This window comes from Ixodes scapularis, unplaced genomic scaffold (genome assembly GCF_016920785.2).
Source record: "Ixodes scapularis isolate PalLabHiFi unplaced genomic scaffold, ASM1692078v2 PGA_scaffold2__306_contigs__length_199485367, whole genome shotgun sequence".
NCBI lineage: Eukaryota > Metazoa > Arthropoda > Arachnida > Ixodida > Ixodidae > Ixodes > Ixodes scapularis.
The window spans coordinates 190,212,669-190,228,842 of record NW_024609857.1 but is presented as its reverse complement, the minus strand read 5'-3'; the positions used below and the strand labels follow the sequence as shown (position 1 = coordinate 190,228,842).

General features: G+C 49.5%; 2 protein-coding genes across 10 annotated transcripts in view; both read left to right on the top strand.

Annotated features, from left to right (window-relative positions):
- LOC8036079 overlaps nucleotides 1–12,379 on the top strand; it is a 73,364-nt gene extending 60,985 nt beyond the window's left edge. For both annotated transcript variants that reach the window (XM_040208381.3, XM_040208382.3), the window contains exons 5-8: nucleotides 1,090–1,278; nucleotides 2,398–2,669; nucleotides 3,275–3,383; nucleotides 6,099–12,379. In XM_040208381.3, the coding sequence (XP_040064315.1) occupies nucleotides 1,090–1,278; nucleotides 2,398–2,669; nucleotides 3,275–3,383; nucleotides 6,099–9,401 (3,873 nt within the window). In that variant the 3' untranslated portion in view covers nucleotides 9,402–12,379. The remainder of the gene's footprint in view (nucleotides 1–1,089; nucleotides 1,279–2,397; nucleotides 2,670–3,274; nucleotides 3,384–6,098) is intronic.
- Nucleotides 12,380–14,595: 2,216 nt separating this feature from the next.
- Nucleotides 14,596–16,174, top strand: part of LOC8036081 (neurofilament heavy polypeptide) — a 67,584-nt gene continuing 66,005 nt past the window's right edge. For 6 of the 8 annotated variants that reach the window (XM_040500269.1, XM_029986039.3, XM_040500266.1 and 3 more), the window contains exon 1: nucleotides 14,631–14,839. In XM_040500269.1, coding sequence (XP_040356203.1) covers nucleotides 14,783–14,839 — 57 coding nt within the window. In that variant the 5' untranslated portion in view covers nucleotides 14,631–14,782. Of the gene's footprint in view, nucleotides 14,840–16,174 lie in introns of all 8 variants that reach the window. The other 2 variants (XM_040500270.1, XM_029986040.3) reach the window with 1 other exon arrangement.

The window sequence follows — 16,174 nt, the reverse complement described above, 5'->3', positions numbered from 1 at the left end:
GCAAAGTGCTGCATCAGTCAGACACCAATCTATTACGTACAAAAGAGATTGATTTTATTGTCAGGCGGTCATAATTGCAAAGCTCTTTAGTGTTTCTGTTGTTTCAGTGAGTTCGGGTCTTTCGCTGTGGTTGCTGTGCTGTTTTTTCCTTTGATTAAAAATCGTCAGTTAGCACTTGTCCTGTCTACTTCTAGTACTTTGGTCTTTGTGTTTTGCTTGTTATGTGTCATTTACTTTATACATTTCAGTGTTGAACACTCCATTGCTTCTGACAAGCTGCAAATGGCAGAGAACTTCTCTTGGCTGTTTTCTTTTTAGTGCTTGCTTACTGCCTTTGATGGTGCTTCATCCACATATGCACAAATGTAGGTAGTTTATGCTGGAGCTAGAACGACCGAATGGTGCTCCCCGGCGCTCTACAGCTCGTGACACATACTTTGTACTTAGCATTGACTTTGCACCCCTACAGGGAAAGGGGGTAGAGGATAACTTAGACATCTGTACTATTCGGTCGTTTTAACACAGAGTATGGTTTAGGGCTGGTTTCCACGTTTAGAGTGCCACGAAAAGTTATGAAAACGTAATAACAAGGCTAAGTCGCATGAGCTAAATTAGCGGCAAGTTTTTCCATTAAATTTAGTGGGAAACCTCGACTGACATAGTTTACTAATGTCAATGTCCAGCATGTTTTTCCGCTAAATCTAGGTCATACGATGTCAGATGACACTGCGTTATGTGATGTCACAGTGTTGCATGACACTAGGGCACGAAGCACCACTACATTACTACATTACACGATGGTGTCATGTGGCACAGTCATGGGGTTACATGATCCAGAGTGGCACCAACCCCAGAAACTAGAGGGGCAAATGAGACGCAAACAGGCCGACAGAGATGCACTCCGCATTCCTTGTCGGTCAGCTATATGTGATGTAAGTATTGAGGCCTTTTCTTTCTGAAGATGCCCATACTGGTCTCGAGTGTGAATCGCGTTTATCAAAAACACGTTTCTAATTTTTTGTGCGCGGAAAGTGCTGCCTCGCTTTCCCGTCCTAAAATGGGCCCCGTGGCATGTCCCGTATATCGCAGGTGGGACGCACGTACCGCAGCGGCACCTTCCGTTGCGGCCCCCTGCACCAGATGAGCCTGGTGGGCACGGTGCACGAGGAGGTGGGCGGCTTCTTCCCGGAGTTCCTGGCCGTGCTGGAGCGCTGCCCCTTCCTGCGCCTCTCCATGCCCTGGGGACCCCTGTCGGCCGTCGAGATGGACTCCCCACAGGTGGGCGGCTTCGCACCGTCTCGGGGCCGGTCGTACGGGACGGACACCGGCCTCCCTCCCCTGCTGAGGGGGTTTGGATTGCCGTGATTTCAGAGTCGAGGTTGAGGTGCCCGTAATCTAGCAAAGGCTTATTGCGGCGAAGGCACCGTGGCTTTTGGTTGCACGTTAGAAGATTGCCAAGTGGTCGAAATCTGACTCGAGTCCCACACACTACCTGTGGGACTTACCGACGCCCATACATCACGCGACCTCCTCCTTTCCTCCCTCTCTCCCCACCGACATCCTCGGAGCTGGACGGAGTGGTCCAACCCTCCCGGGGTGCTTGAGCCCACACTCTATCCCCTCCTCTCTCTCACCACATGTAAATGCTGGTTTACGGAAAAAAACTTGAATATAACCAACCCCTTTGCTAAACATTTTTTTTAAACATTTATGAGTGGGGTTGTGTGTTTTGGGGCTTTAATTTGATTTATATTGGAAAGGGGGGGGGGGGGTGGAGAGTGAAGAGAGAAAGAGATAAACACCAAAAAAAATGCATAGTGAATTGCTGGGCAATTGTGTTGACAACTCCAACTTGGTTTTTATTTTATTTTATTTTTCTCTTTTTTTTTTATATTCATAAATCCGATTTGGGGGTTTTCTTTTCGGGGTTTATCGGTGTACCTACTATACCGAAAATATGGAGCCCTAGGTGTGAGCAATACTATAGCCCCTTATATAGGAAGAAAGCCTTAACGATAGCCCTCCTGTTAGCTGTAGAAGACTGAGGAGGAAGAGAGACCTCTTAATCAGCGCTAGGAAAAGCGTGGCGGCCAGCTGTGATACTGAATCGCCCCCCGCGGTTCGGCGATGGTAGGCATTTCTCCCAATTTCCGCCATACCTACTCTGGCAATGCGCACCTGCATTGCTCTCTCTCTTTCTCCCATGTTTCACGGCCGGTTCTGGCACCGGCTTCGCAGAATTTCCCCCTCTATAGGAGGTTAGTCCGATACTTTCCGCTAAACTTTCGAACTCGGCTGCGGGCAGGATCGCACCACATGTATAGATTCGTCTACGCCATCTCTCGTCTCGGGAGAACGTGCCGCCATTGGTGCCCTCTCGCCATTCCCTCCACGCAGGAGAGCAACGACGGGCCGATCCTGTGGGTGCGCCCAGGGGAGCAGCTGATCCCGACGGCGGAGCTGGCCCTGCGCTCGCCCAGCAAGCGGCAGTCCGGGGCGGCCCGGCGGAGCGAGCTGCGCAAGCTGCAGTACCTGCCGCGGGCCTCGGAGCCCCGGGAGACGCTCTTCGAAGACCGCACCAAGTGCCACGCCGACCACGTGGGGCAGGGCTTCGACCGGCTCACCACGGCCGCTGTCGGGGTGCTCAAGGCGGTTCACGCCGGCACCTGGTGAGTCTCCTTCCGCTGCTTCCCGACCCTTTCTTCCTCCCTTTTCCCCACCCTCCACTGGGGATGCGCACGAGGGTCATGGTCATCATAGTGGGACGCTGGGGTTGGTGAAGCACAGGGCATATGCCGAGCTCCAGACACTGTTAGAGTTTTGCTATTCCTATCAGTGCAGCCGCAAGCCGCTGCGCGAACGTTCGTCGGAGTATCAATTGTTACCAAGCTCAAGGCAAAGGCTCGCGAGGTGCTTGTGGCTTTAGACCTGCACGAAGGGGTTATTCTTGTGACTGTGTCAGCGAGCTTTGCGAAGGAAAGACCGAAGGAAATATAGTCTGCCTTGTCTTTTGAGTTACACTGTGACAAAGAAGCTTCAGAGTTGGAAATGGTGTGCGTTAGTAGCGTAGTGCGGTCACGCTAGGGCCAGCATGCTTGCGTGAAGTGCGTAACACTTCGACTGAGGATTGTTCCGCGACCCATTTAATACAGTGTCTGCCCTTAACTTTGGAAGACAAGGCTTTGAGACGACATCAACAGGGAAATAGGTTACGCGCATGTTTATCGCTCTTCCGTATTGAAAGGTGTACGAGCTGGGTGCCTTCGCGTTTCAGTGGCGAGAGCAACCGCATCACCAAGGACGTGGTGGCCTTCCACGCCGGGGACTTCAACCAGCTGGCGGAGAAGTTACAGCTGGACCTGCACGAGCCACCCGTCTCCCAGGTGAGCTGAACTCCCACAACAGGCATTCGAAACATATCTTAGCCGTCTGGGAATGCAAGGACCCGAGAGAGCTACTGGCTCAACTGATGAAGCACAATAAAGTTTGGCTGATGAACCAATCAAATTCAGCCTATAAACCGATGAAGCGTGATGAAGTTCAGTCGATGAACCAGTGAAGTTCAGCTGATGAACCGATCAAATTCAGCCTGTAAACCGATGAAGCGTGATGAAGTTCAGTCGATGAACCAGTGAAGTTTAGCTATGAAGTACAGTGAACGTCAGTCGACGAACCAATGAGGTTAGCTAATGAGGTGCAACGAGTTGAACCTATGAATCGTTGAAGTGCGATGAAGTTTAGCTGAAGAAGTGCAATGAACTTCATTTGATGAACCATTGTCCAACCAATGAAACTTCATCAGCTGAACCGATGAGGTCTCAAGCTGTTTTATCCAGAGGAATTCATTGTTCTTTTTGACACTGTTGCAGTAAAACAATCTAAAGATGGGTCTTTGGCTTGTGGTGAAGTGCATCTTCAAGTTGCTCTCAAACGGGGGAGGCATTTTGCTTGGGTATAAAGAGAATTCTAGATGCTCAAGGAATTTCTGGAGACTGTTTGTGGAACTTCTGGTTCCCAAGAACCTAGTCTGAGAACCACTGGCCTAAATTAAAAAGGTTTGCGGGAAATAGTGGCAGTTTTGAGGTGGATGCACATCTGTTGACTTTTAACGGAGAATCTGTTTTTGACTCAGGGGTGGGGGGCTGTGATTCTGAAAAGAGATCGAACGTTGCAGACGGGGTGTACCTCGGAGACCACGTGTGCGTCTAACATCACGGTGTCGTACGATGCAGTGACCTCACGTGACCTGGTTACTTAGCTGCGTGGCATAGTGACGTGACCTTATCACGGGACTAGGTCCTGCGACGTCACCGTGTCACGTGACGTGGTATTGAGTAGTCTCAAGGCCAGTGTTTGTTCAGACGATTTCTCCTTTCACAGGAGCCTAGGCACTTTTTTTAAAACCTTTTATGTTGTTTGTTTTCATTTATTTAAGACAATTCTGTTTACAAGCATTGTCTCGGGTGACATGGCTAAAGGCAGATTTAACGCCCGACAAGGCCATGCCACCCTTTCGGTCACTGCAATGGTACGTAACATGAACATTGTTAACAGACGTAAGAAAATACAAGGAGGCAGTCAATCGCTCACAAAAAACTGAGTAACTTGATTAAAATTAAAAAACAAAGAAGCACATAAGCTGTAAAAAAAAATCTTAACTTGCAGAAAAAAAGAAAAAAAAAAACAACAATGGAACACAGAAGTCAACAACGAACTGGTTAAAGTGCAGCTGACAAACCGAATATCAATATATTTTTATTATTGTGAACAACCTAAAATGATTCCTGGGGATCGCCCTAAAAATATCGAGCATAAAATTTGCGTATTTGCGGAGAAAAAAAAAAAAAAGTTTTCAGAAGGCTTGATTTGAAACGCTCGCCCAAATCTATGGCGTTGCATACTCAGTGAAATGGTGAACTCCTTGCCTTTTTGGGTGATTTCAAACAGGAAGTGTTGTTTAACTTTCTCTGCATGCGAAACCCTTCTTCGCGTGGAGACAAAGCATCACTTTTCAGCTCCTCTCTTTTAGCAGCGTTACTCAATCTAAAACTATCAAAAAAGGTGAGGAAGAAAACAACCTGTAGCGGACCTTGGCAAGCGACGTGAGGGGCGACGGTGTTTTATGGTAATACATCAAAATGTAGTCAATAAACTGCTTTTTAGGAGAACAGAAAAAGTCTATACTAATGTCTAAAAAAAAAAGTGTCTATTTGAAATGCTGAACTTAAAATTTGTAGAAAAATAAGAAAGAAAAGTAAACTTTTGCAGCTGTATGTTAAATCATAATACGATTTTTAAAAATCCTAAATATGCAGTGTGCCCTCTACACGCCACTATCGCTCCTGTAAGTTAGAGAGCTCTAGCTGATGCCGTCTTTTTATGGTTCGTCGGAAAGTGTGCTCTCGTGGCATCTTGCCATTCAGAGAGACTGTTACATGCAGAGGTGCATGTTCTCCAGAACACTTTTTTTTTTGTTTTGTTTTTTGCACAATTTCTTGGTTTTTATAGCACTGCTTTTTCTTCTCTGCTGGTGTTTTTACGGCTCGCAGCACACATGAATTATGTGCCCTAGCTAATTACAGCCTAGAAAGCTTGAACAACACTTTCCACCGAGCACCTGTCAATATTCTGCACCTCAGAGAGGAAATGTCACTGTAGGAGCTGAAATCAAACAATCCAACATCATACAAAGTCCTCACTGCTGACAGTCATCCAAAACACCAGCAGTAGAAGCAGTTAAATTGTGCAATAGCTATCTTTGTAGAGGTACCCAATGTCAGTGGTAGAAGTAGCCAATGTTGACAAGTGCTATCGTTGCACAGAGATTTATTTCTCATAGCTCACCAGCTTGGGAGAAAGCACAAAATGAAATTGAAACCGAAGGTGCAGTTCTTTGGCTATTCACGAGATGGCGCAACATGTTCCTGCACGCCAAATTCGAATTGGGACCGTGCGTGGAATCCATTGATCACAATCACGGGTGACGGACGGCCATAGGGCACGGTACGGAAAGAGTCAAGTGTCAGCATTTGGTTTCCCTACAAGGCCAGTAAGACACTCTGACGTTGACAGCGTTTCTTTCATGCCTGTCTGTGCAGTGTGTGCAGTGGGTGGAGGACGCCAAGCTGAACCAGCTGCGGCGCGAGGGGGTCCGCTACGCCCGCATCTCGCTGTGCGACAACGACATCTACTTCCTGCCACGCAACATCATCCACCAGTTCCGCACAGTCACGGCGGTGGCGAGCGTGGCCTGGCACGTGCGGCTGCGCCAGTACTATCCCAAGGACAGCCCCAACCTCGCCGATGCCAAGAAGGTGCCCGGCGAGGCCAAGGCAGAGACCAAGGTCGAGGTCAAGGTCGAGGCCAAGGTCGAGGACGGCAAAGGACGAAAGAGGGACGCCGACCCCAAGGGCCTGAAGGAGCAGCCAGCCAAGAGGGTCAAGCTGGAGTCGCCCAAGGGAGCGGCGGAGAGCAGGGAGAGAAGACCGGAGGACGGCTCCCCGACGAAGAAGCATCGCGGTTCGGAGAAGCACATTCGTGGCAAGGACAGGAAGGAGAAGAGCAGGGAATCCAATCCTAAGGGTCAGGACGGCAGGGGCAGGGACTTGGGCTTGGGGTCTAGGAGTCTCAACACAAAGCCAGTCGAGAAAAAAGGTGCAGAGGTGAAAGCGCTGAATTATGATGCATTGGAGACAAAAGCTACATGTTCAAAATCTCTGGAGACAAAAGTTTCACAGACAATAGCTTCAGAAACAAAAGCTCCAGAGATAAGGACTCCAGAGATAAAGGCTCCAGAGATAAAAGCTCCAGAGATGAAGGCTCCAGAGATAAAGGCTCCAGAGATGAAGGCTCCAGAGATGAAGGCTTCAGAAATGAAGGCTTCAGAAATGAAAACTGCAGAAATTAAAATTGCAGAGATGAAAACTGCAGAGGTGAAAACTATAGAAACGAAAAGTCCAGAGACAAAAACTCTGAGGACAGAGTTTTCAGAGAAGAAGACTCCAGAGATGAAGACTCCAGAGATGAAGACTCCAGAGATGAGGGCTCCAGGGATGAAGGCTCCAGAGATGAAGGCTCCAGAGATGAAGGCTGCAGAGATGAAGGCTCCAGAGATGAAGGCTGCAGAGATGAAGGCTCCAGAGATAAAGGCTCCAGAGATGAAGGCTGCAGAGATGAAGGCTCCAGAGATGAAGGCTGCAGAGATGAAGGCTCCAGAGATGAAGGCTCCAGAGATCAAACCTTCAGAGACCAAACCTCCAGACACCAAACCTCCAGAGACGAAGGCTTCGGTGACCAAAGCTTTGGAGGCAAAAGCTCCAGAGACAAAAGCCCTGGAAATGAAAGCTCTGGAAACAGAAGCCTATGAGATAGAGGCCACCGAGACGAACACTTTGGAGACAAAGGTTTTGGAGGCGACAGTTTCGGTACCGAAAGCTTTGGAGGCAAAAGCTTCGGTGGCAGAAGCTTCAGAGGGGAAAGTTGCAGAGGCAAATGCTTTAGAGGCAAACATTCTAGAGGCAAAAGCTTTGGAGACTAAGGTTCCTGAGACAAAACCTCTGGAGATGCATGCTCAGGATACAAAATCTCCAGAGACAGTTCTAGAGTTGAAGATGTCTGAAAGTAAACTTCCAGAGACAAATGCTCTAGAAATTAATCCTCCAGAAACCAAGCTTACAGAAATTGCCCCTCCAGAAATAAAGCCTCAAGGGGCAAAACCTGTAGATACTAAGCCTCCAGAGGGTGAGCCTCTACAGACAAAGCCTCCAGAAACAAAGCTTCCAGAGACAAAGCTTCCAGAAACAAAGCTTCCAGAAACAAAGCCTCCAGAGACAAAGCCTCAAGAGACAAAGCCTCTAGACACAAAGCCTCCAGAGACAAGGCCTTCAGAGACAAGGCATCCAGAGACCATATCGTTACAGACAAAACCTCCAGAAAAAAGAAAGGCAAAATCTCCAAAGACAAAAGCCTCATCAGTAAAAGATTCTGGGACAAAGGACACCAGGGGCCAAGAAACCAGAATTTTACAGACAAAATCATTGGTAACAAACACCCTGGATGGTAAGGCCCCCGACACGAAAAACTCTGAAAAGGTTCTGGTGGCAAAAGCTGCAGAGACCAAGAATCAGGAGAGAAAAACCCTCGAGAGAAAATGTCTCGAGACAAAAAGTCAAGAGCCAAGGTATCCGGAGACTAAAGGCTTGGAAAGAATCAGTAAAGAACTCAAAGGTCCGCAAACAAAAGTCCCGGAGGGAAAGAAGCGTACTGAACTGAAACATTTTGAGACTAAAGGTCTGGGATCGAGAGGGGTAGCCATGAAAGGTCCAGAGGTCAAGGCACTAGTATCAAAGGTAGTCGAAACTAAGCCAGCCTCCGAGCTCAGACCTCTTCACACGGTCGTCACGCGAAAGGAGGCCGCTAAGCCTGAGAAGTCCTCTCACGCGAGCAAGACGCACGCCCTTTCAGCCATTCCGGACGCCCGAACGAAAGCGGGGCAATCGACCGGCCGAGAAAACAATCGGATCCCGGGAGCCGCGGCAGAAGGCACCAAGTCAAAGAAACATGCACCTTCCGTCTTCGCCTCGCACGCCGTTCCGGCGAGTCCCATGGTTCCCGTAATCCCCACGACTTCCATCTTCGAAGAGACGTTCAAGACGGCGTCGCTTTCCACGTCGCCGCACCCCGTGCTGGTCCCCGTCTCCCCCATGTTCCACGTCGCGTCGCCCCCTCCGCCAAAACCGCCCGCGAGCGTGGCGAGCCCGCCACGCGACCCCGCGCCGCCGCAGCAGCAGCCAGCCTATGCGCCGCGTCCCGGCCACCCGACCTACCACAGCCACCCGATCCATCCCGGTCACCAGATGCACCCGAGCCACCTGACGCACCACGTTCACCTGAGCCACCCCATCCATCCGAGCCACCTGATGCACGCGAGCCACATGATGAACGTCGGCCACATGATGCACGGGAGCCACCTGCCACCGCAGCACGTATACCCCGAGATGGTGGTGTCAGGTAGCTTCCTGCCGTCCATGCGCGACATGATGCAGCAGCAACCGCCGCCGCCGCCGCCGCGCTTCGAGCAGGCCCTCAACTACACGGCGATGACCAGCGGCACGCCGGTTACGTTCGCCGCGCTCGCACCGGGCTTTGGCGTGCCGCGGCTCGGGGTGCCCGCAACGGGTTACTGCCAGCAGATCCCAGCGCAGCCGGCGCCACCGAGGGTGGCGGAGCCCGAGCGGACGTTGGACGAGTATGACGACCCCGGCACTCCCCTGATGGACGAGGAGCCACTGCGCGATGAAGATGACGGGGCGCGGACGCCCCCACCGCGCGCCTCCTACGAGTGCTGCACCCCTCTGCTGGCCGAGGAGAGCCCGGCGGTCAGGACTCTGGACCTGCGGTGAGGCGGCGGCCTGGCGGCGCTCGCGTGCAACTGCGGGAAGAATTTTCTGAACAACCCGCACCGGCGGCGTTGTCTGCTTCGCGCCGTCCGACGGGACGGCTCCGTTTTGTTTCGTGCGGGACACCCGACTCTCCCCGCCGGCGACGCGCGATCTCTGGAACTTCCGCGCCCCGTGGCCCGGACCGTCAAAAGGGGGGATTCGGGCGAGGTTACGGGGGTGGTTGTGTGTTCGGCAAAAACTTGTGTGTGTGTGTGTGTGTGCGGTGAACAACTGGTCACGAGTCGTGCATTTTGTTTCATTTTTTAAGTTATTTAAAGCTCGCGTCGTAAAGTGTGTCGGGCGCGCGACGATCGTCTCGAGGTTTTGTGATGGATTTGATCGTTGCATCGTACCGATCGAGTTTTTGCGTTGGTTGATTTGCCGTCGAGCCTCTGAGCCTCTCCGGGCAACTTCGGCGTGGGAGAAGGCAACCATCGTAGGTGTGAGATGTATATTTTGATAAGGGGAACTGTTGCGAGGCAAAATGGAACGAGGACCAGCTTCCCGAATTTCCGCCCGGTTGTTTTCTGTCCCGGCACTTTCGTCGAATTCCGCGTGGTTTTGGTTCGATATGTCGGACGACCGGGCATGTACAGATCGACCGGTGTGACAATTGGCTTGCGTACGTTCATCATCTTCGGTTTCCATGTGTACTTACGCATCAAGAAGTGTCTACAAACTTTCACTCGCTCGAAGGTTTATTGTACATATTCCTGTTCAGTGAAGACAACGTCATTCGCTGCTTGTAAAAAGAGAGGTCAGTTACAGGTCACTGTTTTTTTTAAGGTCAGCAAAATTGAGAGGTGACCGAAGCCGAGCTGTGTCACGAATTGTTCGCCACTTATTTATATGATGACGTTTTCGCACGAGACTGAGAGCTCGTTGTACAGATACCTCGACTAAATAGAGGCATTTTTTGGCCTCTTACGTAGAGCTTTCTAACGTCCCCGCTACGCACACTGGGAACCGGTTATGCGCCGCATCTCTGCCGCCATCTGAACCTGTGCGCAGCTGGATTCGCATGTCGGCCTCCTATTGGCTGCTTTCCTTAGTTGTGTGTTTATAAGGACTGACACTGCGATACGTAAATGGCTTTGTGTTCTATCCTTGCGTCCTGTGGGTAGTTTTGGATTTCGACATTTCGCGCGGACGGGTGACGGGGAAAACTCGAGCCGTCCTGGCGGTTTGACCAATCTTCAGGACGGTCGTGTGGAACGCACATCATTGTGTTTCATTTTTATCACCTCGGGAGGCAGCGTTTTATTTTCCGGATGGGGACTCGTAACAGTGCGGGAGCAGTTGGTACGACGGCGAGCCAAGACGAGTCCAGCACTGTTGCAGGGTGCTCTCGAATCATGTGGCAATTTTCCCTTGCCAACCAAAGACAACATCCCCACGAACCATCTCTGTAGTCCTACCAGTGTCACGGCAAAACGTTGGGACACTGAACGTAGATGAACTTCATACTTACAAACGTGGGAACTCTGCAGTACAGGTGGGGTGTGGTGTCATGCAGTTGTCCTAGATACAGTGGAACCTCCATTATACAACTTTTGAGGCACCACGCTAAACAGTTGCATAATCCGCAAGTCGTATCATCCAAGAAAATGATAATTACGGATACAGTGATTGGCTTTGCGCAAAAGAGATGAATGGAGGTTTTAAATGATGTCAAGTGAATAACCTGCTGTACTTCAACGAAGCAAAAGCCGTCGGAACAAATTGAAACGAAACCGTAGAATTGTGCAGTAAAGGCACGAGTAACTTTATTCTCGCCTCAGAAGAAATCAGTAATCGCCTGCTGGACTTCCTTTTGCCGGCGTGCACGATTGCGACGATGGGATCCTTGTCGTTTTTACGCTTTCCGAATACGGGAATGGCGGGAACCAGCGGAAGCGTGCTTAATTCTGGGAGAAGCAATGAGTTGGAGAAAGTGACGCGCGGAGGGAGAGCGAGGGTAGACGCGAGAACGATTGGATGAGCGGACCAAAGACGCAACGCTAACGCTAAAATGCCGAGGCATTTCCCAACCCGGGGAGGAGAAGGGAAAGCGCTGTCTTTTGCTCCCTCCTGGCGCTGCAGCCGTCTTGGGTTGCCGGCGGTGTGTTTTTGAGACCTTCTGAAATGGCGCGCAAGCACTCGGAACTCTTCCTCATTGCCTTGCCGCCACCCCCCTCCTCATGCAGCCGGCAAATTCGTTACGCGTTTCCCACCGGAACGTCGTAGGACGCGTGGAATCTCGCGTCATGTGAACCAAACTTTTAATATATTATTTCTACGGGGAGTTAGCCTGTAAATTCATCGTAAAATGTGGGATGTTGCATAAACTGTGGACAAACAATCGAGGTTCCACTGTAGTATTCTGGAAAGCATGTGAGCGTCATCTAGACATTGACCACATCTTATCCATTGCCTTTCGGCAAACTTGGAAATGTAAGAGGCGTCCACGGCTAAGCCGTGAAGTCAGTCGGATGTATGTCGGGCCTACCCATGCTGCACAGCTCCCACGTATAGTTGTAACTATGTAGTTTGTTTTGTATCGCGCTCGGGTCTCGCATATTGTGCGTAGTTGGGCCACAGTCGGAACATTGGACAGCTCGGGAACCGTTCTGAACATCCCGTTTTCGCCAACCCGGCATTGCACTTTGGCCGACGCTTGCGAGCTGTGCCGGCCTGCGCTGCTGTACATAGCTGTAGAATATGTGTAAGACACTTTCATGTGTGGTCCCATTAGCAATGCCGGCCACTTTTCTCTGAGGGTGAAAATCGCATCCGCATTGTTTTAAATTATAATCAGCCTGGAATGTCCTGCCGGAGATGGTCTTCTTCCTGTATCATATATGGACGCACCTGTAGATACACAATTTTTCACTGGAGCATGCAAATCACACTTGGGACAGACTGGTGACCAATAAAACATACCCGCTTCTTTATTCTGATTTTTTGCGAGTTTGTTTCAATGCTTGCCTTTTGATCTTGTCTCTGCGAGTTGCTCTTGGAAGGACTGGCACATGGGATACACTTGCCATGGTTGGGACGTGCTGCTTCGAGTAAAAACTTGCAATTTCACAGCCAATAATTGGTTTTAAAGGGATGATAAACCCAAATTTGGATTAAAAAAAAAAAAAAAAACAATGCAAGAGATGTAGGCGGGACGCTACAATCCCTATAACACTACTCGCAAGGCGATATCTCGAATGGACGGTTGTATTTTTGGAAAAAAAGGTCGAGATTGAACGAGGACGACGAGGCGCGTGACGTCCAGATATCTCGTTTCCTCCTCTCTTCGCTTTGCCTTTTCAAGGCGGCGAGGCGGAGAACACGCGAGGCCGTCCCCTCTCCTCGGAGAAACAAGACGTAAACATATCGGTCAAATGCGCCTGCTTTTTTGAAAAATAGGTTCATCCGTTCGAGATATCGCTGTATGAGTGATGTTATGGTGCTTGTAGCATCCCGTTGTACGCTTTTGCCGCCGTGTTTTGTGGAATCCAGATTTCGGTTCAGCGTAAGTGTTCAATTCTTTTTAACGGAACCTCTAAATTTTGTATGTCCTTCCGTCCTTCCTGGCATTTCCCGCTAAATTTAGCAGGCAAATTGCCTGTTTAAATTCCCATGTCAGTTGAATAGTTCGCATTTTTTTTTTTTTTTTTCTCTCTAAGAGGTGTGAAACTACTGCTGCAAGGGCCTGCGTGTCACAGTGCTTTAAAAAGTGTTAAGAAGTTTGTGGAAAGCTGCCGGCGCGTACTGGAGAGCTTTGGGTAGAGATCACGGGATCGGAACACTACTACTTCACCAAACGAGGGCGCCCAGAATCAATGTTTATGTCCCCGTGCGATGTTTGGTTGTTTTTATCTTGTAGGTTGACAAAACTATGCTAACCTCGTCTTGTCACCCCTCTGAGGCGCACGGAAAGTTCAGTGATGTAATTGTCGCGCCATTTGCGCCAAAGTGCTTACCCTAATTTGCACCAACATCGCGCCAAAACTTGTTCGCATTAATGCCACTGCAAATATGATAGTCCGGGCCTCGCCACCCGGCCGGATCGTTGCGACAGGCTTTTGCGAGTTCTCAGAATTTTCCTATATGGCCTCAAATAACGTGCTACTCGATTTGATCTCTCAATCAAACACTGACAGTACTTGCGAAGGTTTCGCAGTCCCGTGTTCGTGTTCTGTTCTTGCAGGTTAGTTCCGTTGAGTGCGCTTCTCAGCGTGCACTGGTGTACTGCAGTAAAGCGACAACGGTGGAAATAGGCATCCCGATTTTGCGTGCCTTGCTTCGCCGCAGCGCGCCCGCGTGCTAAGGGGAAAGCACCCTTCCTGAGCTGGACGCTGCATTATCCTGGCGGCATCTTTTTTTTTTCCTCTATTAGAGATGTATCAAAGATACTTAGGTATATTGCAAGATTTATATGGACCCTTATGTGGGTCTATTTTTATGTCGAGTCTCGTCTAGTTATCACTCTTATATAGGTGGGAGTAAATGAAAACTACACTAGCAGAAGCAGCAGATCGAAGCTTTGTGATCTCTTTCGCACCAATGCCCTCATCGACTCCTTTTTATTCCCAATACGTCGTCCCAATAGAACCGCCTACCCACGATAATTTTTTGTACGCATTTCTTTTTTTGTATATATTTTGTTTCGTTCAATCATAATATTTATAGTGTTTGCCATTCAAACGAAGGAAAAAAAATGGTCGTTTTGTTAGCCACTTCTGACTCCAGGTAGGTGTGTCCCCAATTAAGAATATAAACCACTTTTTTTTTTTTTTGTGCGACGAAGAGGTGAAGTTACGAAGTACAACCATCGCTCAATCTATGTCATTCAGTCTATCCACCATTAAACTTTAAAAAAATAACTACGTCTTTTTTTTTTTTTTTTTTTTTTTTGCGATGGCGCTAGGGCGTTTTGGGTGCGTGTCCGCGCAGCCAGAGCACTCCAAAAGGCAACGACGCGTGTTAACGAGTTCAAGCTTCCGAAAGAGACGCCCTGTCGTTCTCATTTTATCGGTGTGTGTAGACAATATACTTATACTAGTCGATTATCATGCGGCAATCGACCCCGCAGTCCGTCATACTGCCCTCGTGCTAGTTGTCCGCTTGGGCGACAGATGGCGCCCTAGTCGAGAGGAAAAAAAAAGAAAGAAAAAGAAATGTCCGCTCCCTGGGGTTCCGCGGGGAAGAGGAACTGACAAGTCCCCGTGGCTTGGAGAGCTGCGAGCCTCTCGAAACAGCCCATCTTCGCCGAGATTTTTGTTTGTTTCGTTCCGATACACCGTCGCGGTGACTGTTTCCATCTCTGCTAGTGTTGGCGTACGGCCGAAGTTGCACACGGCAGGCTAATGATTAACACCTTCTGGAATCTCTGCCGCACCTGCCCCGTCCCGGCAGAAAGCAAGGTACGTAGAGCGTGCGCGATCGCTCCCCCCCTTGACGCGGTCTTCGCTGCACGCCTCCTAGGCCTAACGGCGAAGCCTTCGCTAGGAGGGCCGCCGCCGAGGGTACGGCCTTGCATGGGCGGTGGTGGTTCTCGGGCAAGCGTGGGAAGTGCCTGCGCCCGTTGGGTTCTGAGAGGCGGTTTGGCCTGTCCTGGTTCCGTTATCTTGGATTGGCGAAGAACGGGCGCGATTTGAAACGTAGGCTACGCTGGGAGTGCCGCGATTTGCGGGGGCGGCGTACTGTCGTCGAAGTCGTCGTGTGTGTACGCGTATTTGTAAACACGAGTTTTGTTTATACCTGCATTGCTAACATTTGCTTGTTTTTTTTTTGTTTCTTCCTTACTACCTGTGTTTAGACAATGAACTCTCGTCTTGCCTGTTTTCTCTCGTGTTCCGTAGCGCAAAACGTTTTCTAGTTACCATATAACATCGTCATGCGTACCTACGTTTGTTTTTCTTCATATTTCAAACTGTATATTTTTTCGCTTTTTTGCATACTTACCACAAATTTACGAAAGAATATAACGAAATAGATAAGCAAATTGGCACTTTTTAGAATCCATGATCTTTTTTTTTTTTTTTTTTTTGCTATATTATTTATCTTTACTCCACACGGTCCATTTGTTGAAATGATCACCGGCGTTTCTATATTTCTCATTTACTTCTATTCTGAATGCCGAGTGCCGCTTAAACAAAAACGTAACAAAATATATATATATCCCGACAGCTCCCAGCGGCCCATTGTCCTAACCATCAGCCATGGCGCGTGCCAATAACCTCGACCACAAGCGATACGTCATGTAAAGGCGCACCCCTCTCAGTAGCCGGCGCTCAATATAGTGCACTACGCACGTAGAATCGAACGCGTCGTTTGATCGGTCTGGTGGCTCGCACTCTAGCTGTACGTCATGCAGGTTTCTCCCGCCGGGTCGGGACATTGTAGTGGCGCTCGTTCCATTAACCCGAGCAAGAAACCACGAACTCAAACAGCTCTCACACAGTCCGCTGTGTAGAGGTATGGTAGCGGGAAGAAGCAATTTGTCTCTTTACGGCTACCCAAACGGAAAAGCAAAGGCCCGGTATTACTTTCTCCAAAACAAAGGAGCGCGTTTTTTCTGGTTTTCTGGGAATTAGGAGTGATGATGGCGAAAATTTGCGAAGGCGGCCAAGAACGGGTAGGTCGCAGGTCTTGTTTTTTTTTTTGTAAACAAAAACGGGAAGTTCACTGACGAGGAGAAAATGCGGCGCGTGGGAAAGCAAAACGCAGCACATGCAGACGACATAAAAGCAGCGTCT